The 25068-nt window shown below is 35.8% G+C and overlaps 2 protein-coding genes and 1 pseudogene across 2 annotated transcripts; all 3 read right to left on the bottom strand.

Annotated features, from left to right (window-relative positions):
• Window positions 1–10364: 10364 nt before the first annotated feature.
• LOC146164506 (cytochrome P450 2D20 pseudogene) lies at window positions 10365–10931 on the bottom strand (annotated as a pseudogene).
• Window positions 10932–16998: 6067 nt separating this feature from the next.
• Window positions 16999–17967, bottom strand: LOC146164505 (basic phospholipase A2 homolog 1-like). Its single transcript, XM_083380739.1, has 3 exons — window positions 17726–17967; window positions 17463–17590; window positions 16999–17120 (listed from the first exon to the last, which is right to left on the bottom strand). The coding sequence occupies exons 1-3, from the start codon at window positions 17965–17967 to the stop codon at window positions 16999–17001; spliced, it is 492 nt and encodes a 163-aa protein (XP_083236865.1).
• A 3199-nt stretch (window positions 17968–21166) lies between these two features.
• LOC146164504 (uncharacterized) lies at window positions 21167–22274 on the bottom strand. The gene is made up of 2 exons (XM_083380738.1): window positions 22188–22274; window positions 21167–21427 (listed from the first exon to the last, which is right to left on the bottom strand). Exons 1-2 carry the CDS (start codon window positions 22272–22274, stop codon window positions 21167–21169), a joined length of 348 nt encoding a protein of 115 aa, XP_083236864.1.
• Between the last annotated feature and the right edge of the window lie 2794 nt (window positions 22275–25068).

Raw genomic sequence — 25068 nt, 5'->3', positions numbered from 1 at the left:
TATCGGTCCATATTTAAGACTCCACTTCTTAAAATCTCTTGTAGGTTGCTCTGATAAAAAAGGAACAACCCCTAACAAAGGAATTCCTTTAGGTCCGGGGGGAAATCTCGGATGCGGGTTTCTTCGCCAGTTAATGTAAAGTAGGAATCCAAGAATAAATACAAAATTCCAAGCGCCAAGACCAAGTAAATGCCGTTTTTACAGCAGCTTGAAACACCATTTTTTTTCTTGTCTGAAACAAAAAGTATATTGATCATTAAAATCAGTTTTGTTTTTAAATTACACGATCCACAAACACGAGTACATCGACATCCATTCGTTGATAAATAAATTTCCAGGAAGTTTATCAGAAGCTAGTGTACAACCTTTGTAAGCAGACTTTTGTAAGAAGAGTTTGTCTTATTTTAGTTTCTCATAGTGTTCTTTATCAATTCTTTCATTTTGACGGAGAAGTGAGAAACTTCATTTATTGATTTTTACCACGTTATTTGACCTAGATCAGTGGTTCCCAAAGTTTTTTGGCTCGCGACACACTAAAAAAATCTTAACTATTTCGCAGCACACTTTTAACAGAACAACAACGCCCTAAACAAACGACAAAGTAAACTTTTGGATTGACGAGAGGACTGACATTTTAAGTTTAGGCATACAAAATATTATTGAATGAGTCAGCATTAGTACGTTTTCTGCGATAAACGTGAAAGTAAATTTCCTAATGTCAAATGAAGTCGGAAGGGAAAGAACTATGACACGCTGTTATTGTGATTGTGAAATCGATCTAGAGCAGCGGTTCTTAACCGGGGGGGCGCGCCCCCCTAGGGGGGCGCCAAGGAATTCTAAGGGGGGCGCGAGCTCGACTTCAATATTTTAACTTTTTGCAGTGATTTTAATGGTTTCGTTTGGGATAGGCATAATTCCTACATACAAACTCTGTTTTTTGCCAACTTTAACATTAAAACTGCATCTTTTGAAAACACGATAACGCAATGTTTAATATTTGCGCTTGACATTTTTTGCGCTCGACTTCATAACTCTTACAACTGTGGAGTAAATGCCCTCGCAACACGTTTGTCAAAATCAGCTCGATAAAATCAATGTGTCGAGCTCGCGCAATTTGTTTAGTGCCCAATGCGAAACGCCTCTTCGGTTGCAGTTTAACCAATTCGACCAAATAAAACTCAAAATTTTTCGCGCTTAGCGCGACCAACGACACCTTTCACTATTTTCCTGTTTTCTCAGTGATATTTAATTGCAAAATGTCGAAATATTTTCATAGCAGGGCGCAACGCATGAGAAAATTACCAAAGGGGGGCGCGGCTGAAAAAAGGTTAAGAACCACTGATCTAGAGCCAATGGAAAACACAATGTTGCGACAAAACCCAAAAATTTGGCTAGAAGCATTACAGCAAATCAATCAATGAAAAAATTATTATTACAAGCAAAACTTCACCAAGTAAACCAAAGTTTGCTATCGGGCAGCGGCAACTGAGACAGCTTGGGCGTTTTATGCTGCCAAGCACCCCATTTTAAAACAAAAGTTACTAAAGCTTGCATTTCTTAACGGTGGTAAACTGCTACGCTATGTCAACCCTGCTGATTGGTCACTGTTTAGATCGTCATGGTATTGTCAGTCAACTGAAAGATAGGAAGAACTCTTGAACTGGGGCCCGTAATCGGACTCCAGCCATAAGACCGAGATAAGAACAACACCAACGTCAGAATAAAACACAATTCGGAATAAGGTCAAGATAGGACTAATACCTAATGATATTTCTACCGTCTAAATCGGAATAAATCATAAATCCGTCGGAATAAGACCTAAATGGTCAAAATCAGGCCTAAACAACACTTTAACTAACCCCAAACCCCACCCCTAAGTACATCACTAACTCCCCTAATAATTTCAACACTAACCCATTTTCTAACCCCACCCATTACCCACCAATAACCCCAAACAGGACCGAAAATCCGTTGCCAAAACAGCGACGCCCTGACGGCACCGGTCAGACTATGGCGTCCAAACCTTGGCACCAAAACGTCCGATGCCAGACAGATGGCCCCCGATCGTCCCATACCCTTTTCCCACAGGTTCTGGCGTTATTATGGCCATTTAGGTCTTATTCCGATGAATTTAGGTCTTATTCCGATGAATTTAGGACTAATTCCGACGAATTTAGGCTTTATTCCGATGAATTTAGGCCTTATTCCGATGAATTTAGGACTAATTCCGACGAATTTAGGCTTTATTCCGATGAATTTAGGCCTTATTCTGATGAATTTAGACCTTATTCTGACAGGTTTAGGTCTTATTCAGACGATTTTGATCTTATGCTGTACGGGATATTACTGTGGATTTGGCTGTATTATGTTATTGGTCTTAATACTATGGTTTTATAGATTATTCTGCTTTAGGTATTTTTGCTTTTTAGGTCTTTTTGTGTGTTCCCCCGTAATCACCTTGCGGGAACATGAACTATAGTTGCAATTAAAATCATGCAAATTTCTCTAATAGATTTATTATATAACGTTACTTTATGCCGTCAGCTCGAAGAATTTATCACCGACCCGGGTCCACACCAACCAAAAAATAAATAGATTCATTTTTGGCGTTTTTTTGCAATAAAATGACAGCTAGGTAATCTGGTCTGTATGTGTAATCGGTCTTTATTTTAGATGAAATGGAAGAACCATATAATCACTATACGAAAAGAGATTTAGGGCACCAAGCAGCCAAAGTTTACTAAACTTAACAAAATATTTATTTTTAAGGTAACGCACTGATTTTGGTTGTTAACAACAAGACTGCATCGCAACCAACGCCTTGGGCTATCACCTATCACCTATATCACGTTAAATATCTCGTGATGCGTGGACACATCCTCTCATAATACTATACAAATGGACCGCCGGCCTTCTTTCGAGCCATCAGCCCAAGCAAAAATTGCTGAGCAAAAACGAAGTTTTATTAGATTTCAAAGTTTTGATAGATAAATCCTTTAAAACAAGTTTTAGTTGAATAACAGTAACCGAGTAAAAATTGATCCAGAGCCAAATTTTTGTTAAAAAATTTAACACAAAAAACGTGGATGTTAAAATACAAAGACAACAAGTTTGTATAAATTACTTTAACGGTCGCCAAAATCTTAATGCCACTTTGCTTCAATTTACACCAAGAATTGCCTAATGCAAAAAAATTGACAAGGAATTTTTTTTAACCGATCGCCATAAATTAGAGCTTTAACTGCATCGTAGGCGCGAGAATTTGTTGAGAAAAGTTTCACTAATAGATGCACAATTTTGCTTTCTCTCCGTTTAACAAAAAACAGCCAAACATTTGCCTTACGGAGTTTAAGCGAAATTTCACGCTTTCAAATAAATGTTTACATTAGTCAAAGTGTGCAGCACTGATACAATTCTAACATTAAACGAAATATTTTTAGTACCAAATAGTTTTTTGAGATTTTAAAAACTATTTTAAAGATTGCAACATCGAAAACCATCGATGATGCGCGGAATATATTACTTATCAAGCAAAAGTATGCTCGTCTTACATTAGGCAACTAAACCCGCCAAAATTCCTCACAACTTGAGAAATATCCATCTCAAACTGTTTTTCCGAGACGCTACCGTTTTCCGTTCAGTGTCCTATGGTCTGTAAGTAACGTTTGGCCAACCAATCGTTTCACATCTACCAGCACTTAATAAAATTACTTACTTATAAATTGCTTTTTATGAAGGCATTCAGCAAATGTATATCTGCTTTGCCAAGGTATCACCACATTTAGCACACAATTGTTTCACTCAGCCCTGAATATTGATTAGGCGGTGAAATGTATAATTATTTTTTAGGGTTTATGCATATAAAAAACGGTTGCTTATCCAGCGAGTAAAACAAAAATCAAACGCAATAAAGGTATTTTTACGCAGTGAGACTTTCAACAAACACTCTAACGATCAAACCAGATTGAATTGAAACTATTACGACTATGCCTAGATCAATGTGCTATTCGGCAACTAAACTAAATTGTTAAAACAGACAAAAACAAGATATATATAAACTGTTGCTACCAGGCATGGTAATATAAACCAAAAACAGCTCCTCTGGTAATTTTAATTTTATACCAACGTTTCGGCAACCTATGCAAGCCCGGAAGGTCGTTCAGGACTCGCCGAAAAAAACACCAAAGCAACGTGACAAACAACGACGCAAAGAAGTCTGCACTCTCATACCATGCTGTTTCCCGAAGCCACCAAATTGATTTTGGTGCCGCTTCAATAATAGCACGAGAATCAGACTACAAAAAAATATATTAAATTATTTTTGGAAACGTGGAACACCCATAAAAAGGGTAACGCCATAAACATCAAAACTGACGCGTGCTCTCTGCATGCTACAAGCACCTGCTGAAGGACTAGAGCCAATCGCTAATTGTCGCTTTATTTTCTTATCGTTTTGTTGCTCGCGTTTATTTCTGCTTTTTTCCTTTTGTGCTTTCATAGTACGAGCGTTCAGTGTCATTCACCCTGACGAAGGCGGCTTGCATTGGTTGCCGAAACGTTGGTATAGAATTAAAATTACCAGAGGAGCTGTTTTTGATTTATGAAAACAAGATATGTCATGAAATAAATTTTCGGCCCATAATGATTGTTTTGCCAAACTGATTAACACTAATCAAACGAGGCGCTTTGGACACACGAAACCGAAGGGTTTGCTGAATACGATCACTTCCAGTCGACTGGTCAACCGTTGCAGGAACAGCGAAGGGCAGTGACAGAGAAAAAACGCCAAGCAAATGATCAATGAAACGTGAAATAGGTCACGAAAAAAAGCAGCATTGCGTTTAAAGAATTTTACACGTTGACACTACCACGAGACCAAGAATGTTACATTCAACTTACGTTTAGTTCGTTTGCGCAACTTTGCAGGTAAAATATTCTATGCGAAACAATATAATCCATTAATTTCGATGAATATTGGCAGTTTGGATCATACCCTTTGGTTTTATTGCATTTGCGATCCAGAAAAAAATAGAATTACATTTTTTTAAATTATAAGCAATACTTAAATGTTATGCAATAAGTATGTATAATTTTGATTATATTAATTTTATTAGGTATTGGGATAGACAAAAAATGCCTTTTTACAAATTTACTGATACTACTATGCCAAAAATATTAGACCACTACTTTACCGCCTTCTAAATGCCTAGTCACTACAAGGGCTGCCTCGATAAAAAGACAGATAGGGCAATGTTGCTCATAGAAGATTGGCTATGAAAGAAAACTGCGCATGTCAAGCGAGCGCCTGGCAAACCAGTCACGGGTAACCAATCTATTTTCAAAGGGTGTTTTCTTACGTATAACGCAGTTTGGTGCCGGGATGATTTGCTTAAATATCACGCAAGCCGTAACAACTGCTGTTACAGCTTAAAGTTTTAACGTTTTTCTGTAATTTTGGTCCGATAAATGTCACAGGGTTTTGTCACTAAGTTGTATGACACGCTTAGTCAAGTGTTGTGTGTTATATTCGAGCATTTTGTCGTACCATTACAGAAACAACACAGAAGGCTACACTTTGGTTGCATGACAGATTGTCACATTGTTTTTTAAACCGTAGGCTATAACATGCGGCTTCAGCAACCTTTTTTACTACGCCAGTCGAAAATGTATTCAGCTAAACCCTTTTAGACACAATCAGCGGTCAACAGTTGTAGCATCAAAGGGACAGACAGCGCATTTTTCGGTTTTACAATGTGGTGGGTCACATATTCTCCGATCATAGCGAACTAAAAAAACACACATCAAATATCCTAAGAAATTTATATTTACCTAACGTGAGGGGCCAAGTAGTGCAACGTTTGGGCATAAGAAAAACTATTATGCCATTAAAAAAAATTTACATGCGAATTGCCACATTCATCTTTCATAGTTATGGTCTATATCCACGAGGCAAACACATTTTTTATGTATAGGCCAAAACCAAGTACAATGTAGATGGATTTTGCAAACTATTGCGGGTATTGCACTTGTAATTGATTTAAATTGAAGGTAAAACGCCAAAAGTCCTTTACCAGGTAGAATTAAACTGGTAAATACTGCATTTAATGCGGCAGTTTTATCGAAAGCAAATTTCATTTTTAAACGGGATTATATTTACGTTGGATGCAGTTTGACAGCACACAACATTGCTCTTTGGTTAAACACTTTGTTGCATTGTTTAAAAACTTTGTAAAAAGAGTAATTTTATCTCACAAGACGAAGAATTGAATTTGTTCTCTTAAGTCAGGCTGATTAGAGCGATAAAAAGTTAAGCCCTCAGTGGAATTAATGTAACTTCCACACACTGTGGGAAAGCATTAATTTAACCCGTTTCAGACACATCAGCGGCAAACGGTCAAGAGACGTCCAGCGCCTGTGCTCTTTTACAATAGACTACAGACTACACAACACGTACAGCAAAAAAAAACATGATACGTTACGACCTTTATTGTTACCGAACGTGTGCAACGCTCAAGTAAAGACTTAAATTCAAAACTTCTTGCAGTATGTTCAACCACGCAATATTTAGGCAGAGTTCGCAAAATATTGCGTGTGTTGTAGCAGTTTGAATAGTAAGCGATTTCTATTTTAAACGGTTTACGGGTTTGTCTGACGTTGGACGCAGCTTAAAGCGTTTACCCGAGGCTTAGCAGTTTTAACTTTGAAACACGATGTAGCCTTTATCAAGCATTACGACTCTGCACTGCTTATTTTGACGTCACTGTGCACGGGTACTGGTGTCCACCGAGGTGTGAAGAGCACCCAAACCTAGTGCGTTTTGCGTTGGATTTGCGATATACGTCTTATATACTAGCGGCATGAATCACCGTGTTACTTTATCATGTGTTCTGAGATTTGTGAACGTACTCAACGAACAATATAAACTGAGTGAAAGGACTTTGTCTAGAGTTCAAGAAGTTAAGGACAGGTATTTTAGCGGCCTGTTCTTTGGAGTCAGATATGTACAAGAAACGTGTAAGAGAATTAGGCAGCTATCGGATCTAGCCTTAAGAGCCAGCGCCAACTTACCCTCACCAAAACAGCTATTAACGAACACTTCAAATCTAACAATCAAACCTCAGAAATTCACACAAAACAACATCTCTAAGAATTAAGAAAATTCGGCAAGTTGTCCACCATAAACTAGAGGTCGACAGCCAATCGTTCCTCGCCGAACGCCAGATCGCTCTTACCAGCTGCAGGTTCGAATACCTTGCAAGAACAGCCCCGGATATGCTCCTCTTTAGCGTTAGTCAGCAATGTCGCACCTCAAAAGTGTTCGACGCACACGAAGTGTTTGGATAGATCATTTAGCACCAAAGATGTCCTCGCTTTCCAGAGGTCTCAGCGAGGGACCCAAAAGTAAACGCTTACATTGAATAAAGCGCAAGTTACGTTGCTACCACACGGGTGGTATACTAAAGATACTTTAATTTAACATCAGGAAACCTACACGGATATCGTACAACAAACCTTACCAAGATAACTTGGAGGGATTGAGGCCAATGCCCGATGTCTTCTTTCAATGTGTTACCACGCAACATTTAGGTAGAGTATGGATGAATACTACTCAAGTTTGAAGATTTTTCTCAAGTTTGTAGCAATTTGCACCGGGACTACGTATTTGCCTATATATTACGCATATATTAATCAAGCAAGCCTAAACAATTGCTACTGTAACATAAAGTTTTACGTCTGGCGCTATTCCCAATTAACAAACGTCACGGGTTTTCGTTACTTAAAATATGTATAAAAGGGCGTATTTTTATTAAATCCTAAACCATTAGCAGCAGGTTTCTGCTTGTCTGTTATATACTGTATTTGTCATTTGTGTATAATCCTGTAAGCCAGGTGTGGCTACTTATGGATGATTACAATCAACCAGTTCGGTAATGAAGTCAGAGGAACAGACATCACAAAGCAGCTTTTTCTGAAATTTCTGAACTGTAAATAAATTTATATGCTCACTTAATGAACATCGTGAGCGGCAATTTAGTGTTTCTCGTGTGTGCCAGGGTTGCCTGTTAGGATATTTTAAAGCCAAATTTAACAAATTAGAATTTTTTGAACCTCTTTAGATTTCATATTTTCTAAAAAAACAGACGAAATTTAGCTTTTTTTGTTTTATTTCAAAATTTTATGAGTTTTATTTTAAAAATAGATCAAACTAATACAAAAAAAAAAAACTTGCCAAAAAAAGTCCCAAAAAGAAATAAATTTCCAAGAAAAATCTACATCAAGAGAAAAAAAATTGAAAATTGCTACGAAAAGAGAAATTAAATATATCTGCTTTTTTTTCAGGAAAAACATAGGCTTGTTAGAGTTTGTAGTAGATTTGGCTTTTTTAGGCTTTTTTAAAAATAAATTTAGCTTTTTTTATTTTGGCCATCTGGCAACCCTGGTGTGTGCGACAGTTACTGTAATAACGTGATCACTAATTTTCCACATAACGAATCTGCAAGGTAGCCGGTGGGATAAAATATATTGATACAAGCTGATAGTCAACGGACCAACACCTACTATAACTACACTACTTGTGCTGCTTGAGTTTAACCAACTTCATAGACTGTTTTTCTTTCTACTCATTATAAATATTGCTTGAAGAACGCTCTTTAAGGAAATCTGGCAAATGATCAACGCGATAGACCAAATGAGATGTAGCGATCGATCGACGTGTTGGCCACCCCTGCCGTAGGCCTAAAAGGTTGGAAATAACTGCCTTTATAGTCACATTGCTACACAACCTTTTTACTTGTGGCACACTAACAAGGTCGACAAGCGTTTGTCAATACATTTAAACCAATATATCCAAAACGATAGTAGATACATAGGCACAGGGAAGCTACAACAACGGAAAGGGGCGTATTGTTTTAAAGCGTTGACAAGACTCCCTAATATATTAGTTTTGCGAAATTACGGTAATTAAAAAAATTCACAATCCTTAAAACTATTTTCTCAATTGTCCGTCACTATAGCATAGTGCAGTGTTTTTTAAACAGGTGAATGGTTCACCCCAGGGTGAATAAAATTTTTGCAGGTGTGAACCAACCAAAAGGAGTGAACAAGGGTGAACCGTCAGAAATAGATAATAGCTTGCGAAACAACCTAAGTCATTTTGTGCTGCTATATATAGAAGAGATAGTTTTATCATATCATGAGATAAGGGTGAATCAAATCTGATGTTAGATGCTAGGGGTGAAAGAAACTAAACAAGTTTAAGAAGCACTGGCATAGCAGATCCGAATACTTTCAAGGTTGGTATTTAGCAAAATTAAACCTTACAATTATATTTCGTATGTTATTACAATTCTCTTTTGAGATATCTACTAAGATAAATTTACGCAGTGCGGAAGGCCAAAAAAAGATAAAATTGTATTAGCGCTGTCAATTTATTGCAAGGATTCTAGCATATTGATTGATATCCTGAATCCCACTTTGGTATGCCTACAGTATGTAGGTTACTCAATTATTTTGTTTTAATCTTTTTCAAATATATTTGTTAACTCTTTAAAAAGTCATAACAGCCCTTAAAAAAACGGGTTTGCCAACTTGGATAAACAATAAAAGTCACCCCGCTTTCCCAAAGTATTTTGCTCACACCTATCTGTGGCAAGTTGACAACACGCTATTGTGCCAGGGAGGACTCAGAATGTGCGAATCTGAAATGATTTGCAATATAGCCATTGTATTGTGAGTTTCACTATTTGAAATAAGGCAAACGCAAAGCGTAGGTTAAAGCACGAATTGTTAAATGGTTGCTGTACAGGCATACATTCGAAGAGCCAATAGCCTCACAACATTTGTTTAATCAGCATAGATTTAAATTACCAATAAATATCTTAATGTGTAAGGAATGGTTTTTATACCCCATGATTTAACAAGAAAAAGTGGAACTACGGGCAATGCTGTTTAAACAAAGTTACTCATTGTTTAGTTACAAATTCAGTTATGTACAAAATCACACAATAATTAGGCCATGAGTGTCAACATAAAATTTTGAATTTACATTCAGATTTGGGTCGTTTATCGATGCAAAATTTATGTATGTTTTAAATTGATAAGTCCACCTCGAACATGATAACATGACAGGTGAAATCATTTCTCACAATAGTACGAAACACGACAGCCATCAACATTAAATCGACTTAAATCAATTATTAAACAACTTTAGATACGTATAAAGTATGTATCGCATGACTTTCGATCACTGTCTAAGTTTACCGCACGTTAATTGTAAATTTATAATAGAGATGGATTGAATTCCACATCATTTTAAATTACAAATCTTGTGGACACTATAATCATTATTTTAGGTCAAGACAAAGCTAGTTGCGCTCAGTCAAGATAACCACACATTCTCGTGGGGCGACAACCGCAGATACTATTTCCTTGTCAAGCGGTGGCGGGTAATCACGGGCGCTGCTCACGTGAAATTTTTGTAGAATTTTCACGAAAAACATAAAAATTTCAACTCGTGCCAAACTCTCGCCGAGACAAAATCGTGAACCGATTCCAAAAGGAATCATCTTGCTTGAGTTCACGAATTGACCGTTTTCGTCAATGTGCCGATAAGGATCGAATTTTTCAGGATTTGGCCAATCCTTTGGATCCGAAAGAGCACCTTGTAGGTTTGGTATAATCTGCGCGAGTGAAGTAAATGTGTGTATACGTATTACCGTGGCTATATCCTCTGTGAAGTTTGTTTAACAAAATATTTCGATAATTTTTTTCCACTTGAGTTCACCTACCTCAGTACCCTTGGGAATGACAAATCCTTGTAGTTTCACTTCTGTGGTGGTGCAGTGTTTAGCAGCTAAGTGAGCAATTACTCGATACCTCATTGCCTCCTGAATAAAGGCACATGTTAGCGGCATGTCCGCCCGTTTTGACATTGAGGGAATCCCAGATGACCCTAAAGCAAAATTATTTAATACAACCAGTATTACCGCAGTTGAAATCTAGAATAATTTATGTACAGTAAATTATCTGCATCAAGAGTCTCAGACTTATCAAAGATTGCTATGAACTCAGCGTTTTTCCCTTTGAAAGTTTTGTTTTATTCACAATATAATCGTCACATACTTAAATTATAAAAATAGATTCGCGCAAACCGCAAAAAAATTGCTTTAACTATGTTAAGTAGGTAGCCGAAAGTCACACCACGCTAGCCTTTGGTAACACAGAAAAGATGTGAATAAAATACTTTAAGGAAGCGGGATTTTTTATCGTTTATACGTTTGCTATGGTATACACGGAGCCTTTGTTCTGAAAATATTTTCTTAAAATGGACTGACACAATAGAAAATCAAAAATGATTTCCACAAACAAGTAAAGTTTGTGTCTATTGGTTAAGTTTGCCAAAAAGTACGTAAGGTGGCATGGCCTGGTGCCCCCTGCGTCCTTTATTCATCCTAGGATTATTGCATATTTTGATATTTTCTGTATATAGGTGGGAGACGAACACCGTAACTTCCGAATAAATTAGGATACGGATTGACAATATTCTATTTAAACTACGTTTCGCGGCCACATATTGATGTCGCAAGCCACATTTGGCGCGAGGGATTGGGTTGGGACCAAAATATACTTGATATCTTTAAACTATAATGCCAATTAGCAAAATAGCACAGAAAAGAATGCATCTCAAGATCATTGTTAAATTCATTGTTAAAAATTTTTTGTTGACCCAAGATTTGCTTTAAATGAAATTGCTGAAAAATACTGACCACATTAGGGGCAGCATGTGGCACGCGTTTGGCCCTCGCTTTACATTGTATCTATTTTTAAGTTCGTTTGCGCATGAACATTTCCATTTTAATAAACGTGTAGGTAAATTCATGGCTCACCCAACACTTTGCTAATTTCTTCATCAATTTTCTTCTGAAGATCTGGAAGGTTTAAGTAAATAACAAAAAGCCAAGAAAGAGTTGTGCTTGATGTTTCGGTCCCAGCCATAAAAAAGTCACGGCAAACAGCTGTTAGTTGACTATCCTGCGTAATGGTTAACATATATTTTACACTACGAGTTTTAATAATGGTTTATGAGCACAAGTCTGATCACATAGAAAACTGATTTTATAAAGATTTAAATGCAAGTTATTTTCTTACGTTAAAGTCTTCATCGTTTGACCGGTTTTCATCATTTTGTTTGAACAAAAATGCATCGATAAAGTCTTCGATATTTTCGCGATCATATTTGATTTTGTGCTGATTTACTTTGTCTTGTATTGTACCTAAAAAAAGTTAGATCCATCAGCAGTTAATTTAGTCATTTTCGAACAGAAATAATCGTTATTATGTTCCTTTTCAGTTATCTGTTCTAGTACTTTTACTTGTCCACAAGCTAAACAAATTATATCTAAATGTTTTAAAGTCTCAAAAGCAACTTAATCTTCATATACTTAAGAACCTTCTTATACTTAGTAAATATGCCATGTTCTTCTCAAAGACTTGCATCGATTCTTTGAAGTAGGGCAGCTTTGTCAAAGAGTTCCATACACAAATTAGACTTTGCCTTGGCGCATGATCAGGGTCGGAAAACCTTTATTCCATAATTAAACATAACTTTAAAATAACTAAAACTAATTTTTCCGTTTAATCATATTCAATAGGTTCGGTTGTAAGGAAAATATGACGGCATATGCATTGCTCGAAAATTCAATGACAGTAAACAATGTGCCGCTATTTTTGCTTTGTTGTGTTCATATGAAAAGACAAAGGAACGAAAAAAAAAACATATATCCTATACGTCTGCAAAACTCTTTTGGAAGATTCTCTCAAAACGTGTTAAAACATACCAATAGGTAGCATGTCCTTAATTCTTAGGCTACTAATCCTTTTATCCGCACCTAATACGTCATTGGAAACGGCTTACTCATTGGTTTAAGCCTATAGGGCAACCCTGATACCTGAACATGTTTTCTGTTCAATTACCACTATTTTTTTTTTTAATTTTACAAATCGAATAATTAAAACCACAAAAAAAGATGTCGCTGACCCTAAGTGACCCAGAATCCTTGATTTGGACTATGCTTGATTGGGCATTTTTTACATCTCTGTTTACTTACAGATTACTCATGGTATTTAACAATTTGTTGAAAGATGGGTCTCCATAGTCCGAACGTGTTCCAAATACAACTTGCGAAATGACGTTTGAAGTTGCTTGAAAAAATGTGCGCTTCAAGATAAGGTATATATGTTTTAAAATAGAATTTGTAAAAATTACATTTTTACGGACAAACCTTTAAATCCACCTGTTTTTCTGAATTTTGAAGATCCCCTATATATTTTACAAATATGTCACATTCATCGCCTATAAGAGACTCCATTTTCTTTTTTCCAAGACCATGCCTAAAAGGATGATGCTCTATTATAACTATTTCGCCAAAGTTACATGTCACTTTAATTGCAAAACGTACAAAAATTAAATCTTATTCGTGTTTTTCGCAGAACGTTTGTTTAACTTTAATTCCATTGCAAGATACCTCGGTAACAACAATGATGTGATTACATTATATTAATTTTTTTGGCATTAAACCTACTCTCGTAGATATTTCAGGGCAAAATGTTTTTGCGCCTTAAAGCCTTCTCCGTATTTCTTAAAAATGATTCCGTGCTGTTTCGTCAAGGTACAAAACATTTCAACCCAGGGACGGTCTGAGAAGGTGTTGCCTTGCTTAACGAGTGCCTGCAGTAAAAATATGAATTAGACAAATAATGCTGAGTGTTTATTATGAAATTAAGCTAAATGTTTAAGCTGTTTGATATGCTTTTTATACGTAAAGTTAATGCGGATTGCACTGGTAATACACTGGTAACGTTTACTGGTAAAATCCTCGTAAAATAGCAAATATAATTTTAAGCCAACCTGATTTATCGAATTTACATCATTGAGAATAACAACGTTTTCTGTTCCAATGCGAACCGACATTATCGGACCGTATTTAAGACTCCATTCCTTAAAATTCCTTCCAGGTTGATCAGATAAAAAAGGAACAACTCCCAGTAAAGGAATTCCTTTAGGCCCGGGAGGAAATTTTGGATGTGGAGTCCTTCGCCAATTTATGTAGAGCAGAGCTGCACAAATAATTAATATATTCCAAAAGCTTATTGTGCACAACGAACTGAACACATTTTCGAATATTGCTGACAACTCCATGCTTGCTACCAACAGGTCAATGGTAAAATTTCACATGTGAACCAACGGGTGCTTAGTTGCAGCAAGCTCTGTGGCAAATAATTGACCGCTAAATGTCTTCGATTTAGTTTACTTTATGACCAACTGAATGTAAGTGCAAACAGAGATGATCGCTTTCGTCTAGCTTGCACTTTTGGAATGTCATGTGTCATTACCCTTGACTTTTTTCAATATTTTACATTATATTTCGCGAATCGATCCGATACCAAATGACGTCATTATCTGCTTAAATAAACTTTAAAAGAAGAAGTTTAGTTTTTTAGCATTACAAAATTACGTAATAATATGCAGTACAAATAAATCTTAAAAAACACTGCGTTTAGAGGTTTTAAATTTTTAAAAGGTAGCATATTAGCCACACAAAATTTAAAAAGGTGGCGTATTAGGCACACAAAAAGGGTTTTGCCTATTGCTCGATGAAAAAGGAACAGCTTCCAATAAAGGGAGTCCTTTAGGCCAAGGAGGAAATTTGGGATGCGGAGTTTTTCGCCAATTGTTGTAAAACAGGAATGCAAAAATACTGAAGTTAATATGTTCCAGGAACTTAACGTGCACAACGTGAGGAAAGCTGTTCCAAATATTTCTGAAATTCATCCTTTCAGCTGCTCCACCCAACGTATGTAACTACGGGCTGCTTGATTTATGCGATCAATGTATAATGATTAACAGCACATGTTTGGACTTGCCACTTAAATAGAAACAGAGTTGCTCGCCTTCGTCTAGCTTGCAGTTCTTTCAATATCATGACTCACTTTCGATTTAAACCGGCGTAAGTAGACGTGTAAAGTTCGTAAACGTGATAGTCGTACATTCAATGTATACTGTGTAAAGTCGGTGTAGCTATAGGAGTGTTTGGCCAATTACAGGGTTTTGGGCTAATTAAAGTATCACTGGGTCAGCTGCTCTTTTCCCCGAATTACACTTTCGCCTATTTTAAATAATAATATAAATACAAATTTGGAATCTCTGCAACAAACTATTTTAATGGCTCCATGCTACGTTTAGTGGTAATTCGGCTTTTATGTTGACCTATGTCCTATGCCTTATATCAAAATGACACATCCTAACCTAGTTGATCAATTGCAAACGCATTCCTTGGTTGCACAAATTTATATATGTTGTTTGCAATTTGACCATTAAATATTGTGTATAACACCACTATTCATAACAAGACAAACGAAGTAAATGGCACTCATTACATGTAGCTTGAAAAATTCGATACGACAAGCAATTGAAGTATTTTTGTGTGACCCATGTGCCACGTCTCTTAAATTAAAGTTAACTTAGTTGGTTTCGGTCCTTGAATGCAGTAGTGGACCTATTAGATTTATTGACATTAGTTCTGAGCTAAATTGCTAAAGGGGGGAATACAAAGACAGTTATGTTAGTTAAACTCGATTTGGTTTATCTTATTTGTCTTATGCTTTAGTTTATTCTCTTACGAAAATTACAGTTCGGGTAGCTGGTCGCCATTGCTTCGCTGACATAGTAACGCTTATAATATGGGTGGCCGCGACAGTAGTTTGAGAAACACTGGCACTGGTTTAGACCAGGAGTCCGCTAATACTTTTTGGAGCAAACTCAAAACGTCAAACAAAATGTTTAGCTTAAACCAGTGATTCTCAACCGCGCCTCTCAACTGAACATTTTGCGTCTCTCTAACCGAGTGAAAAATTAGTTAGAAGTAGCAGAATTGCAACAAAGTAAGTAAGAGAAATCAAGAATTAATGAATTGTATCAGCAAGGATACCGAGTACGAAGTACTAATGTTACCGGGTACTTCCATCCAGCTCTTTAAAATAAGTTTGCGGTTTGTTACGTCACAATATATTTAGTCCTGATCGACAAGCTATGGCAAACACTGTTAATTAGTTAGGCTAGGCTAGCGTAATGTATATTTGTTGTTTTCTAGTTGCTTTCTTAATGTTTTTTAATTATATGCCTACTTTTGTTTTTTATGCGGCTCCTTGCAAACCTTAGGTTTGAAATGCGGCTCTTGCACAAAAAAAGGTTGAGAATCACTGGCTTAGACAGTTTGTTTGTAGCACTGTTCACGAGATTGTTAACGCCTGTGGAATTTAAATGAGTCAAATAGCAAATCATCTTTTTAACAAGAAATCTCGATTTGTTGTTCGTTTATTTTGGCAGGAGAAAGCTGTACTATCTATTTTATAAACAAAGTTTGAGCACCGGCCTTTGATTTTCCTTTTTTTAAGTTTGTTAATATTTTAAATATCAGAAGTGGCAATTTTTTGTGAAAATATTAAACCTTGGAGAAGAAAAACATTTATAAAACTATACAATGACGTCACGGTTTTCTTTTGTATATTTTGTATAATGGCACACAAAAACGGAGGTTTGCGTATAAATTTTTCAAGTTGTAAAATTTTAGATGGTTTCACTAGGTTTCAATAAAATTCTAACTATATTAATGGGCATACTAATTGAAGTACTATCATTAACTTGAAAAACATTAATTTTGGTATTTTCCCAGTTCTATTAACTTGCCTATCCGCAAATAAAATAGACTAACTTGTTGTTCAAATATCAACACAGTTTATTTCTTTTTTTCAGAAGCACTTAAATTGTTCTTTTATTTCCAATACACAAAATAGCACTTTTTCATAAATAGCACTTTTGCGAAAGCCGTAGTTCCGAAAAAATGTCTTACGCGACACAATTTAATGTTTCACAAATCTGTTAATGATCAAAGAACTTGAATATTATCTAAAACGACCAAATTTAGTACTCTTTCTTGGGACCTAACAGTTTCGTCTCGCAAAAAATAAAGCATGCCACCATCTCCATGTTTTCCTGTACTTGTTGACGCAATATCCTACGGTTCGATCACACTCACATACAGCTCTGGCTAGCCCGTTTCCGTCTGTCGAAAAATAAGGTTATATCAAAAGTCAGGGAACGTTTAGCAGAGATAACTAAGCCTACTTTGCTACAATACATGATGGCAATCCAATGCTAGGTGTTTTTTCGGAAATAAATTTGCAAACAACAAAATAATACTATTACAAAAATCCATCGCATTATGTATTAATAACTAAAGTTTTTTTTTTCTTGTAAAATTTTACAAATATTCAAATAAAATCGTTAATACCAAAACAATTTGTACCAACGTAAAGTAAGGTTTTAGGACAATATTTAAATTGTTAGGTTTGATACATTAAAAAACACTTTATTATTTGACACATTATTATGTTTTTGCTCTTACGACAGTAGCTTCTACGATGAAAACAAGTTACACGGTATTTTGTTTGTAGGATTAAGTTTATAGTCCACGCCGTCCCTTTGTACTTCTTAGCTGCTGTCCGAAGGCATATGTCGTGACCCTTACAGCACCTGCGCAAAAAAGCTGTTACCGTAGGTTTAAACAATACTTAACAAAGATAAAAGCAAAAAAAACACAACAATATAGGTATGCGACAGAGAGCCGAAAATTCTGCTATTGCAAAGCCTGAAGAAAACTTTCCTTACACGTCAATTTTGTCGACTGTCCTTCCAGACCCGCCTAACCCGCACCAGCATCCGTATCGGGTGTATTTTGCTGCAATGGCTATAACGTGGCCGGCGTTTGTTAGGCTCTTTCCTTCCCAACAAGCAACGTTGTAGGCTAGGTTGAAGACCGCATTGTTGTACGAAGTGTCTCTGAACGTCGCGTCTTCTCGAGAAAGATACCTCTCAAAGTCGTCGCCCTGAGCTCGCTGCAGCGAGACCATATCGGCCACCCAGTTCTGGAATAATTTAATGTTTATTTGCGAAAAGCACTAAAAATTCATTTGGCTCTGGGATCTTTTTCACTATTACAACATTTCCGTGTGACTTTGCTAGCTTTTTAGACAGCACATGATAAGGGAAAAAATAATGTGGCTTTTATATATGTGACCAAAAATGTTCGTTAAGGGCTAAGCAATGCGAAAATATATTTTAAAATAAAATAACATTTTTGTATGCTATTGTCGAGTATCTAGTTGTACTATTTTAGAAACAACACATAACATTGCAATTTGGTTGCATGTTTAATTGTCACAATTTTTGTAAAAATCATGGGTTGTAACATGCTACTTTAGCGAACTTTTATACAACGCCGTCGATTAAATGCCGCTTTAACACATGTCGTGTCTTTATTGGTCTTACTCGTTATGTGGGGTAGCATTTAGTTAACTAGTTTTGATACAATAAGCGGCAAACAATTAAAGGACCACCATCGCCTTTAGTACAGCGTTTTAGCATAGGTAAAAATGCTAGGCCATAAATATATTTGGCAGTTTATCATGAAATCACTACTTAGTTTATTAAAAGTTTTTCTTCCATAGTATTCGACTAATTTGTTTTTTCATAATGGTAACTTTGAAGCATTACCAATATTTAACGAAAATAACGTAAAGCTTAATCTAACAAAGATAAAAGCATTAGATTCAATATTATGTTAAATCAAAATAATTTTCAATAGAACTTACCGCAATAAACGAATCTGAAAAATGTATATCCACAGAAGTGCACGACGCCACCATTGCAAATGACAGTATTAACAAGTGATGCATATCTCAGTTTATTAAAGACTTACAAGCCTTTTGTTTACGTTATATAAAATGTTTATTGTTGTATTTTACAAAGAATCTCTAAGAAATAATTTTCCTTTTTAAGAATAAACTCGGTATTATAACGAATTTAAACACTTAAGTTTGAAGCGATTAAAACTCGTTTGGAGTGTGTATATAGTATGGGTACCATATGCCGTGTGCTTCTTTGGGCTTCGATTAGGACACAACAAGAAACTTAATAGGTTAGGATGTCCGCCTGAAAGTTAATCCTAATAAAACGTTTTACGTCCAGATAGCCGACGTTATATTACCCACATATGTTTATAATTGCAATATGGTTGAATATTCGTCCAAACATGGCGACTATACGTTTTTCAATCGGTCGGGACTTTTTATTGATTTTCTTTGGTTTCACCAAACACGTATGTTGTGAATTTCGCTTGCTGGAATATCTAAAACTATAAACACTGGTTTTAAATGTAATGAAAAAATACGTTCATTCTCAATACAAAATTGCTATTATAATTCGTCGGTAAATAATTTTTTTTTTTTTCAGACGAAAAATGTTTTGTTCTTGGCTTAGAATTTAAACCTTGAAAGGTTCTTTTAAAAACCTAATAGAACCCAAAACCGAATTGAGATTTGCGCGAAGTGAACAGAAATTCGTGCAAAAAACGCAAAATTGTAGGCAAATGTGTGATAAAAATAAGCAAAAAGTCAATGGTTTAGGGACTTTCTGATAAATAGTTTTTACTTGTTTTACCAGACTGCTCTTCCGGGCCGTTTCTGCTTCTTTTCCCACGTCCTACATTTTAAGTTACATTTTTAGCTAATTTTATTTCACATATTTGAAGCTGTTCACCATAATATGCTTTCCTGTTTACGAGTGCAAATTTCAAGCTCATAATTTTTTTGTTATGTTTGTCTATATTTATACAAAATTTAAGCTAAGAGGCATACTATACGAACTACCAATGACAAAAACTTTAATTGAATGTTTTCCGGTTCTATAGTAATTTGAATTTTAGCATATACGCAAAATAATTGACTACACTTAGGCCTATTACAATTGATCATGTTTCAACAACGCGATTTGTAACTTTTTGCAATAGCACTTTTGTTTTTATTTTTTTCCAGAGAAATTAGTACGGTATTATAACATATTGATCAGTCAAATGTGAAACGAACGTTAAAAAATACAACTTTTGTAAAGCAACAGTTCCGAAACATTTACATACGCGACACACTTCAAAGTTTCTTAAACATAACAAGGATCCAATGTGAGAAAAACATAATTAAGTGACACACAACTTGAAAAGTTTAATGGTGAAAATAACGTTTTTTGATGTCTATTTGGGCCGCTATTTTCACCATTAAACTTATGAACAGATCCGTATATAGTGTTTCAAACTTGAAAAGTATTTTTCTAAAACAAGCGGACGTCAAAAATTTGCAATTGAGAGCCTAGCAGTTGCGTCTCGCGAAAAATAGAGCATGCCACCATCTCCACGAATTCCTGTACTTGTTGAAGCAATATCCTACCGTACGGTCACACTCACAAATAGCTCTGGCCATCCCACTTGCTTCTGTAAAAAGTGTTAAGTAATATTAAAGCTGAGGGAACGTTTAGCAGAGATAACCTTTTTGCTACAATAAACTTCAGCAACTATAAGCTAAAAGGTCACTATTCCATCAAAACTTAATAAGATCACAATCGTAATCAACGTTTTTGTTTAACAAAATTGAACTAATTACACTATATACGGGTTACATATGTTGCTTGAAAATTAATCTACCTAACCTATTTGTATTTGGCGTTCATTTATAAGCTGCAAAATTACAAAATTAAACCAATATGCAAAAATATTACCAAAAAAATTTAAAAATTTGAATGAGAAAAATAAAAAAAGCTTTTGGTTGAAAATTTGTTCTTACCGCAGTAGCTTCTACGATGAGTGCAGGTTACACGGTATAAGGTATCCAAGGCTAAGCTCAAATTCCACACTTTGTTCTTATATTTCTTCGATGCTTTCACAAGGCAAATGTCGTGAATCCTACAGCACCTGCGACAAATGAAATTACATTCTCGTCAAATTTTAACCGGGGTTATCAAAAATTAAGAAATAGATTAGGATTATATGCCACAGAGCATCGAAAAGTTTTCGCGTTAACAGCGAGCAAAAGGAGCAAATTCCCTCCGGCGTGTTTCCCACAGTTTAGAATATCGTTGTCGAGCTATATACGATTCTGTGAAGTACTAAAATGCTAACACGGACAAGAAAAGTATTTATAAGCATATCTGGTATACACCAATTGTAATCTTAAATGGATATAGCCCTAAATTCTACAAATAAACGCTTTTAAGAAACTTTGCTTACACGTCAATTTTGTCGACCGTTCTTCCAGACCCGCCTAACCCGCAGTGGCATCCGTATCGGGTGTACTTTGCAGCAATAGCGATAACGCTTTTGACGCTTGTCGAGCTCTTGCCCTGCCAACAGGCAACGTTAAAGGCTAGGTTGACGACGGCATTGTTGTACGAAGTGTCTCTGAAAGTGGCGTCATCGCGGGAAAGGTACCTCTCAAAGTCGTCGCCCTGAGTTCGCTGTAGCGTAACCATGTCAGCCACCCATTGCTGGAATCATAAAGCAGTTATGTGCAGAAAGCAGTAAAATCAAACTGCTGCTGCGTATCCATTACACAAAATATAAAAATACAAATCATGAAATTCTTATAGTTTTCCAAAAGTTTTCTTCTTACGTTCATAACAATATACTGTGGAACACTAAACACGGATCTGTTCATAATCTTCAGTAGAAAAATAGTGGCTCAAATAAATGATAGAAGATTTATTGCTTTATTTGCATACGTTTCGACAAGTGCTTATGCCATCTTCAGTGCGGTAAATTCTAAAACTTCCCAGCGTCTTTACAATGATTTACGATTATCTCAACCTTATTTTACAGCACTGAAAATAGCATAAGCACTTGCCGAAACGTATGCAAATTAAAGAATGAATCTTTTATTGTTTATTTGGGCCACTCTTTTTTACTGAAAATATACTGTGATTTAATGCTTGATTCACAGTTGTATCTAAGTATAGTTTCAACGAATGTTTTTTTAGTAAAAAGAGTAATACGTGGTCAATCGTTTGGTAAGCGCTATGTTATATGGACTGTATTTATATACAGTTTTCGCATTCGGCCATTCAGTTAAGTATACAGAACCTTGCTGTGGTGTTTCAAAATATGATTTTCCTATCGTTATTTTTACCTCGGTCAACCTTTATATTAAATAGTGTGCATGGGATTTCACAAAATCTTAACGAGTCCTCCGTGGCAAAAGGTTCTGTAGCAGTTTATCAGATAAATATATATTTTTAAACTTCGACTTACCGCAATAAAAGAATCCGGAAGATGTTTGTCCACAGAGGTGCACGACACCACCATTGCAAGTAACGAGAGTATTAACAAGCGATGCATATCTCAGTGTTATAAAATCCAGTATAGGCTACCAACCTTTAGTTTATATATATGTTTTATAAAACGTATAGTATTTTACTTTATCAGAAACCCTGTCGTCAAAACACTCTGTCGTCAAACTGCCTTATAATTTCTGTGTGATTAAAATTCGTATGGATTTCGTATGAGTCAACTAACTACCATATGTTGTAGGCTACTTTAGATTAAGAATAAATTAAGTTAGTTTCAGGAAGAGATTTTATCGGTCAACACGTCCGGCTGTAAAGTAGTAAGAAATCATAACAAAACGTTTTATGCTCACTGCCCAGGCAACACAATTTATATAACCGACATATGTTTTAACTGAAATATAGTCAATAATGCGGGCCCAAACCTGAGTACAACTATACTTTACATAACTATACTTTACAATAAAATGTTTTTTTATATTGACTGTTTATCTTTAATCGTATAATATAACTGTTTTTTTATTTTGTTTCTTTAAGTTGCCCCTTGCTAGTATATTCAAAACTTGGTGATTTTGATTCTTATAAACCGTAAACTGTGAAAATGTTGACATAAGGTTTCTCACGATTTATACATATTATACCCTTTGAAAAAACCTGTAAGTCGAAATGTGAAATAGTATTATTCAACTAGCGACATGTGGACGGAGATTTGCTTGAATATTGTGTTTTTGGTAGTAATAAAAAAAACTAGACGCAACTTTTTTCTGAAAGGTTTAACGCCTAGGGCTTTCTACAATTGTGCCAACTGGTATTCGGTAAATGTTTGCTATGCCCTGGTACAGGCAATATCTGTTAGAACAGACTTGATATCTGTTGTTTTGGGCAAAATGGAAAACTCTTTTGTAAGCCTAATACGATACCCTCTGAATCGAAAGTATTGCCAATTTAAATCAAATAAAGGCATTTTTTTAATATTTATTTTTGCATGACGCCATGTTATGACGTAACTTTGTAACGTCATTCCTAAAAATTTATTTAACTTCAGTATGCGAACCGCAAATAGCTTTTTTTGCTTCCTGATTTTAAGTTGTGCAGGTATGGTGTTGATATGTTTAGTTGGAGCAATTCATGCGGAACGAATATAAATTTGCGGCGGTAAAATATGTTGTTTTGTCAGGGCAATAAGTTATTCTACTAAGAGAAGACTCTTTCTGAAAAGCAAGTCGCACGCAATCTCCCCAGTGACAATAAAATGCGCAGCATTGTGCTAGTCGCTTCGTCACTTTGCAAGCTAAACAAAGCAAGCAAATGTGTACGAAATATTAAAGTTTTTTTCTACCGCTAGATAGCAGTCGATAGCTTAATGGAGCTAAAACGATGACGTCCAAATATTTTATTTTTTTGTTCCCCAATTAACGGCCATAGGGATGCAGACTTAAAAATCTTTTATGCCAACCTATACACACCACTTTATGATGTATAGTTTTTCTATAAAGCTGCGGGCAAAAATCGGCAAGCATGGAGTTGTCACCAATAATCGAAAATGTGTTCAATTCGTTGTATAAGCTCTCTTTATATACTAATTATTTGTGTAGCTCTGCTCTACATCAATTGGCGAAGGACTCCACATCCAAAATTTCCACATGGGCCTAAAAGACTTCCTTTATTGGGAGTTGTTCCGGTTTTATCTGATCAACCTGGAAGGAATTTTAAGGAATGGAGTCTTAAATACGGTCCGATAATGTCGGTTCGCATTGGAACAGAAAACGTTGTTATTCTCAATGATTTCAACTCGTTGAATCAGGTGAGCTGACATGAAATCCATAGTTTTACCCATTTGATCGCAGCATTCAAGCAGCCCCTAGTTCAAATACATACTATAATATTTACCGTTGGGTGGAGCAGCTGAAGGGATAGACTTTAGAAATATTTGGAAAAGGTTTTTCTTACGTTGTGCACGTTAGGTTCCTAAAACATATCAACTTCAGTATTTTTCTAATCCTGTTTTACATCAATTGGCGAAAAAACACCGCATCCCAAATTTCCTCCTGGGCCTAAAGGACTTCATTTATTGGGAGTTGGTCCTTTTTTATCGACTGATATGCAAAACTTTTTAATATGAACGAACCTCGTATTGGAAATATTGCTACTTCTATAGATATAAGTATGACGTTACACTAGTTGTTAAATTTTGGTCCCAAATGAACAGCCCCTGGAGGTGCAGACACCTAAACCTATTATATTTACCTAAATAACACTCTACTGCGCCATGTCTGAAAATTAGACATTCTAGGATTTATATTTTTCCTTATCAAACCATAGAAAGCCATATCAAACCAAAGAAAACCATAGCAACCATAGCAAGCCAAAAAAAGATAACGGCAAAAACAAGATATGGACGTGTCTGATACTATAGGACGGTATCGGTGCCGATTCGATTCCAGATTAAAATACAATTTTCAGTCATGATTTGGGATCAAACGTATAGCTACTTCCACTTTGACCAATGAACTTACCAAAAACCAGTAGCCTATAAGTTTACAACGAGGTAACTAAACTTCTTCTTTTAAAGTTTATTTAGGTAGATAATGACGTCATTTGGTATCCGATCGATTCGCGAAATATAATGTAAATTATTGGAAAAAGTCAAGGGTTATGACACATGACATTCCAAAAGTGCAAGCTAGACGAAAACGATCATCTCTGTTTGCGCTTACATTGAGTTGGTCACAAAGTAAACTGAATCGAAACTATTGACAGTCAATCATTAGCCACAGAGCTTGCTGCAACCAACCACCCGTTTGGTTCACATGTGAAATTTTACCATTGACCTGTTGGTAGCAAGC

The sequence above is a fragment of the Ascidiella aspersa genome, chromosome 2, assembly GCF_963924565.1.
Source record: "Ascidiella aspersa chromosome 2, kaAscAspe10.2, whole genome shotgun sequence".
Taxonomy (NCBI): domain Eukaryota; kingdom Metazoa; phylum Chordata; class Ascidiacea; order Phlebobranchia; family Ascidiidae; genus Ascidiella; species Ascidiella aspersa.
This window is presented reverse-complemented; position numbering and strand designations above follow the sequence as displayed.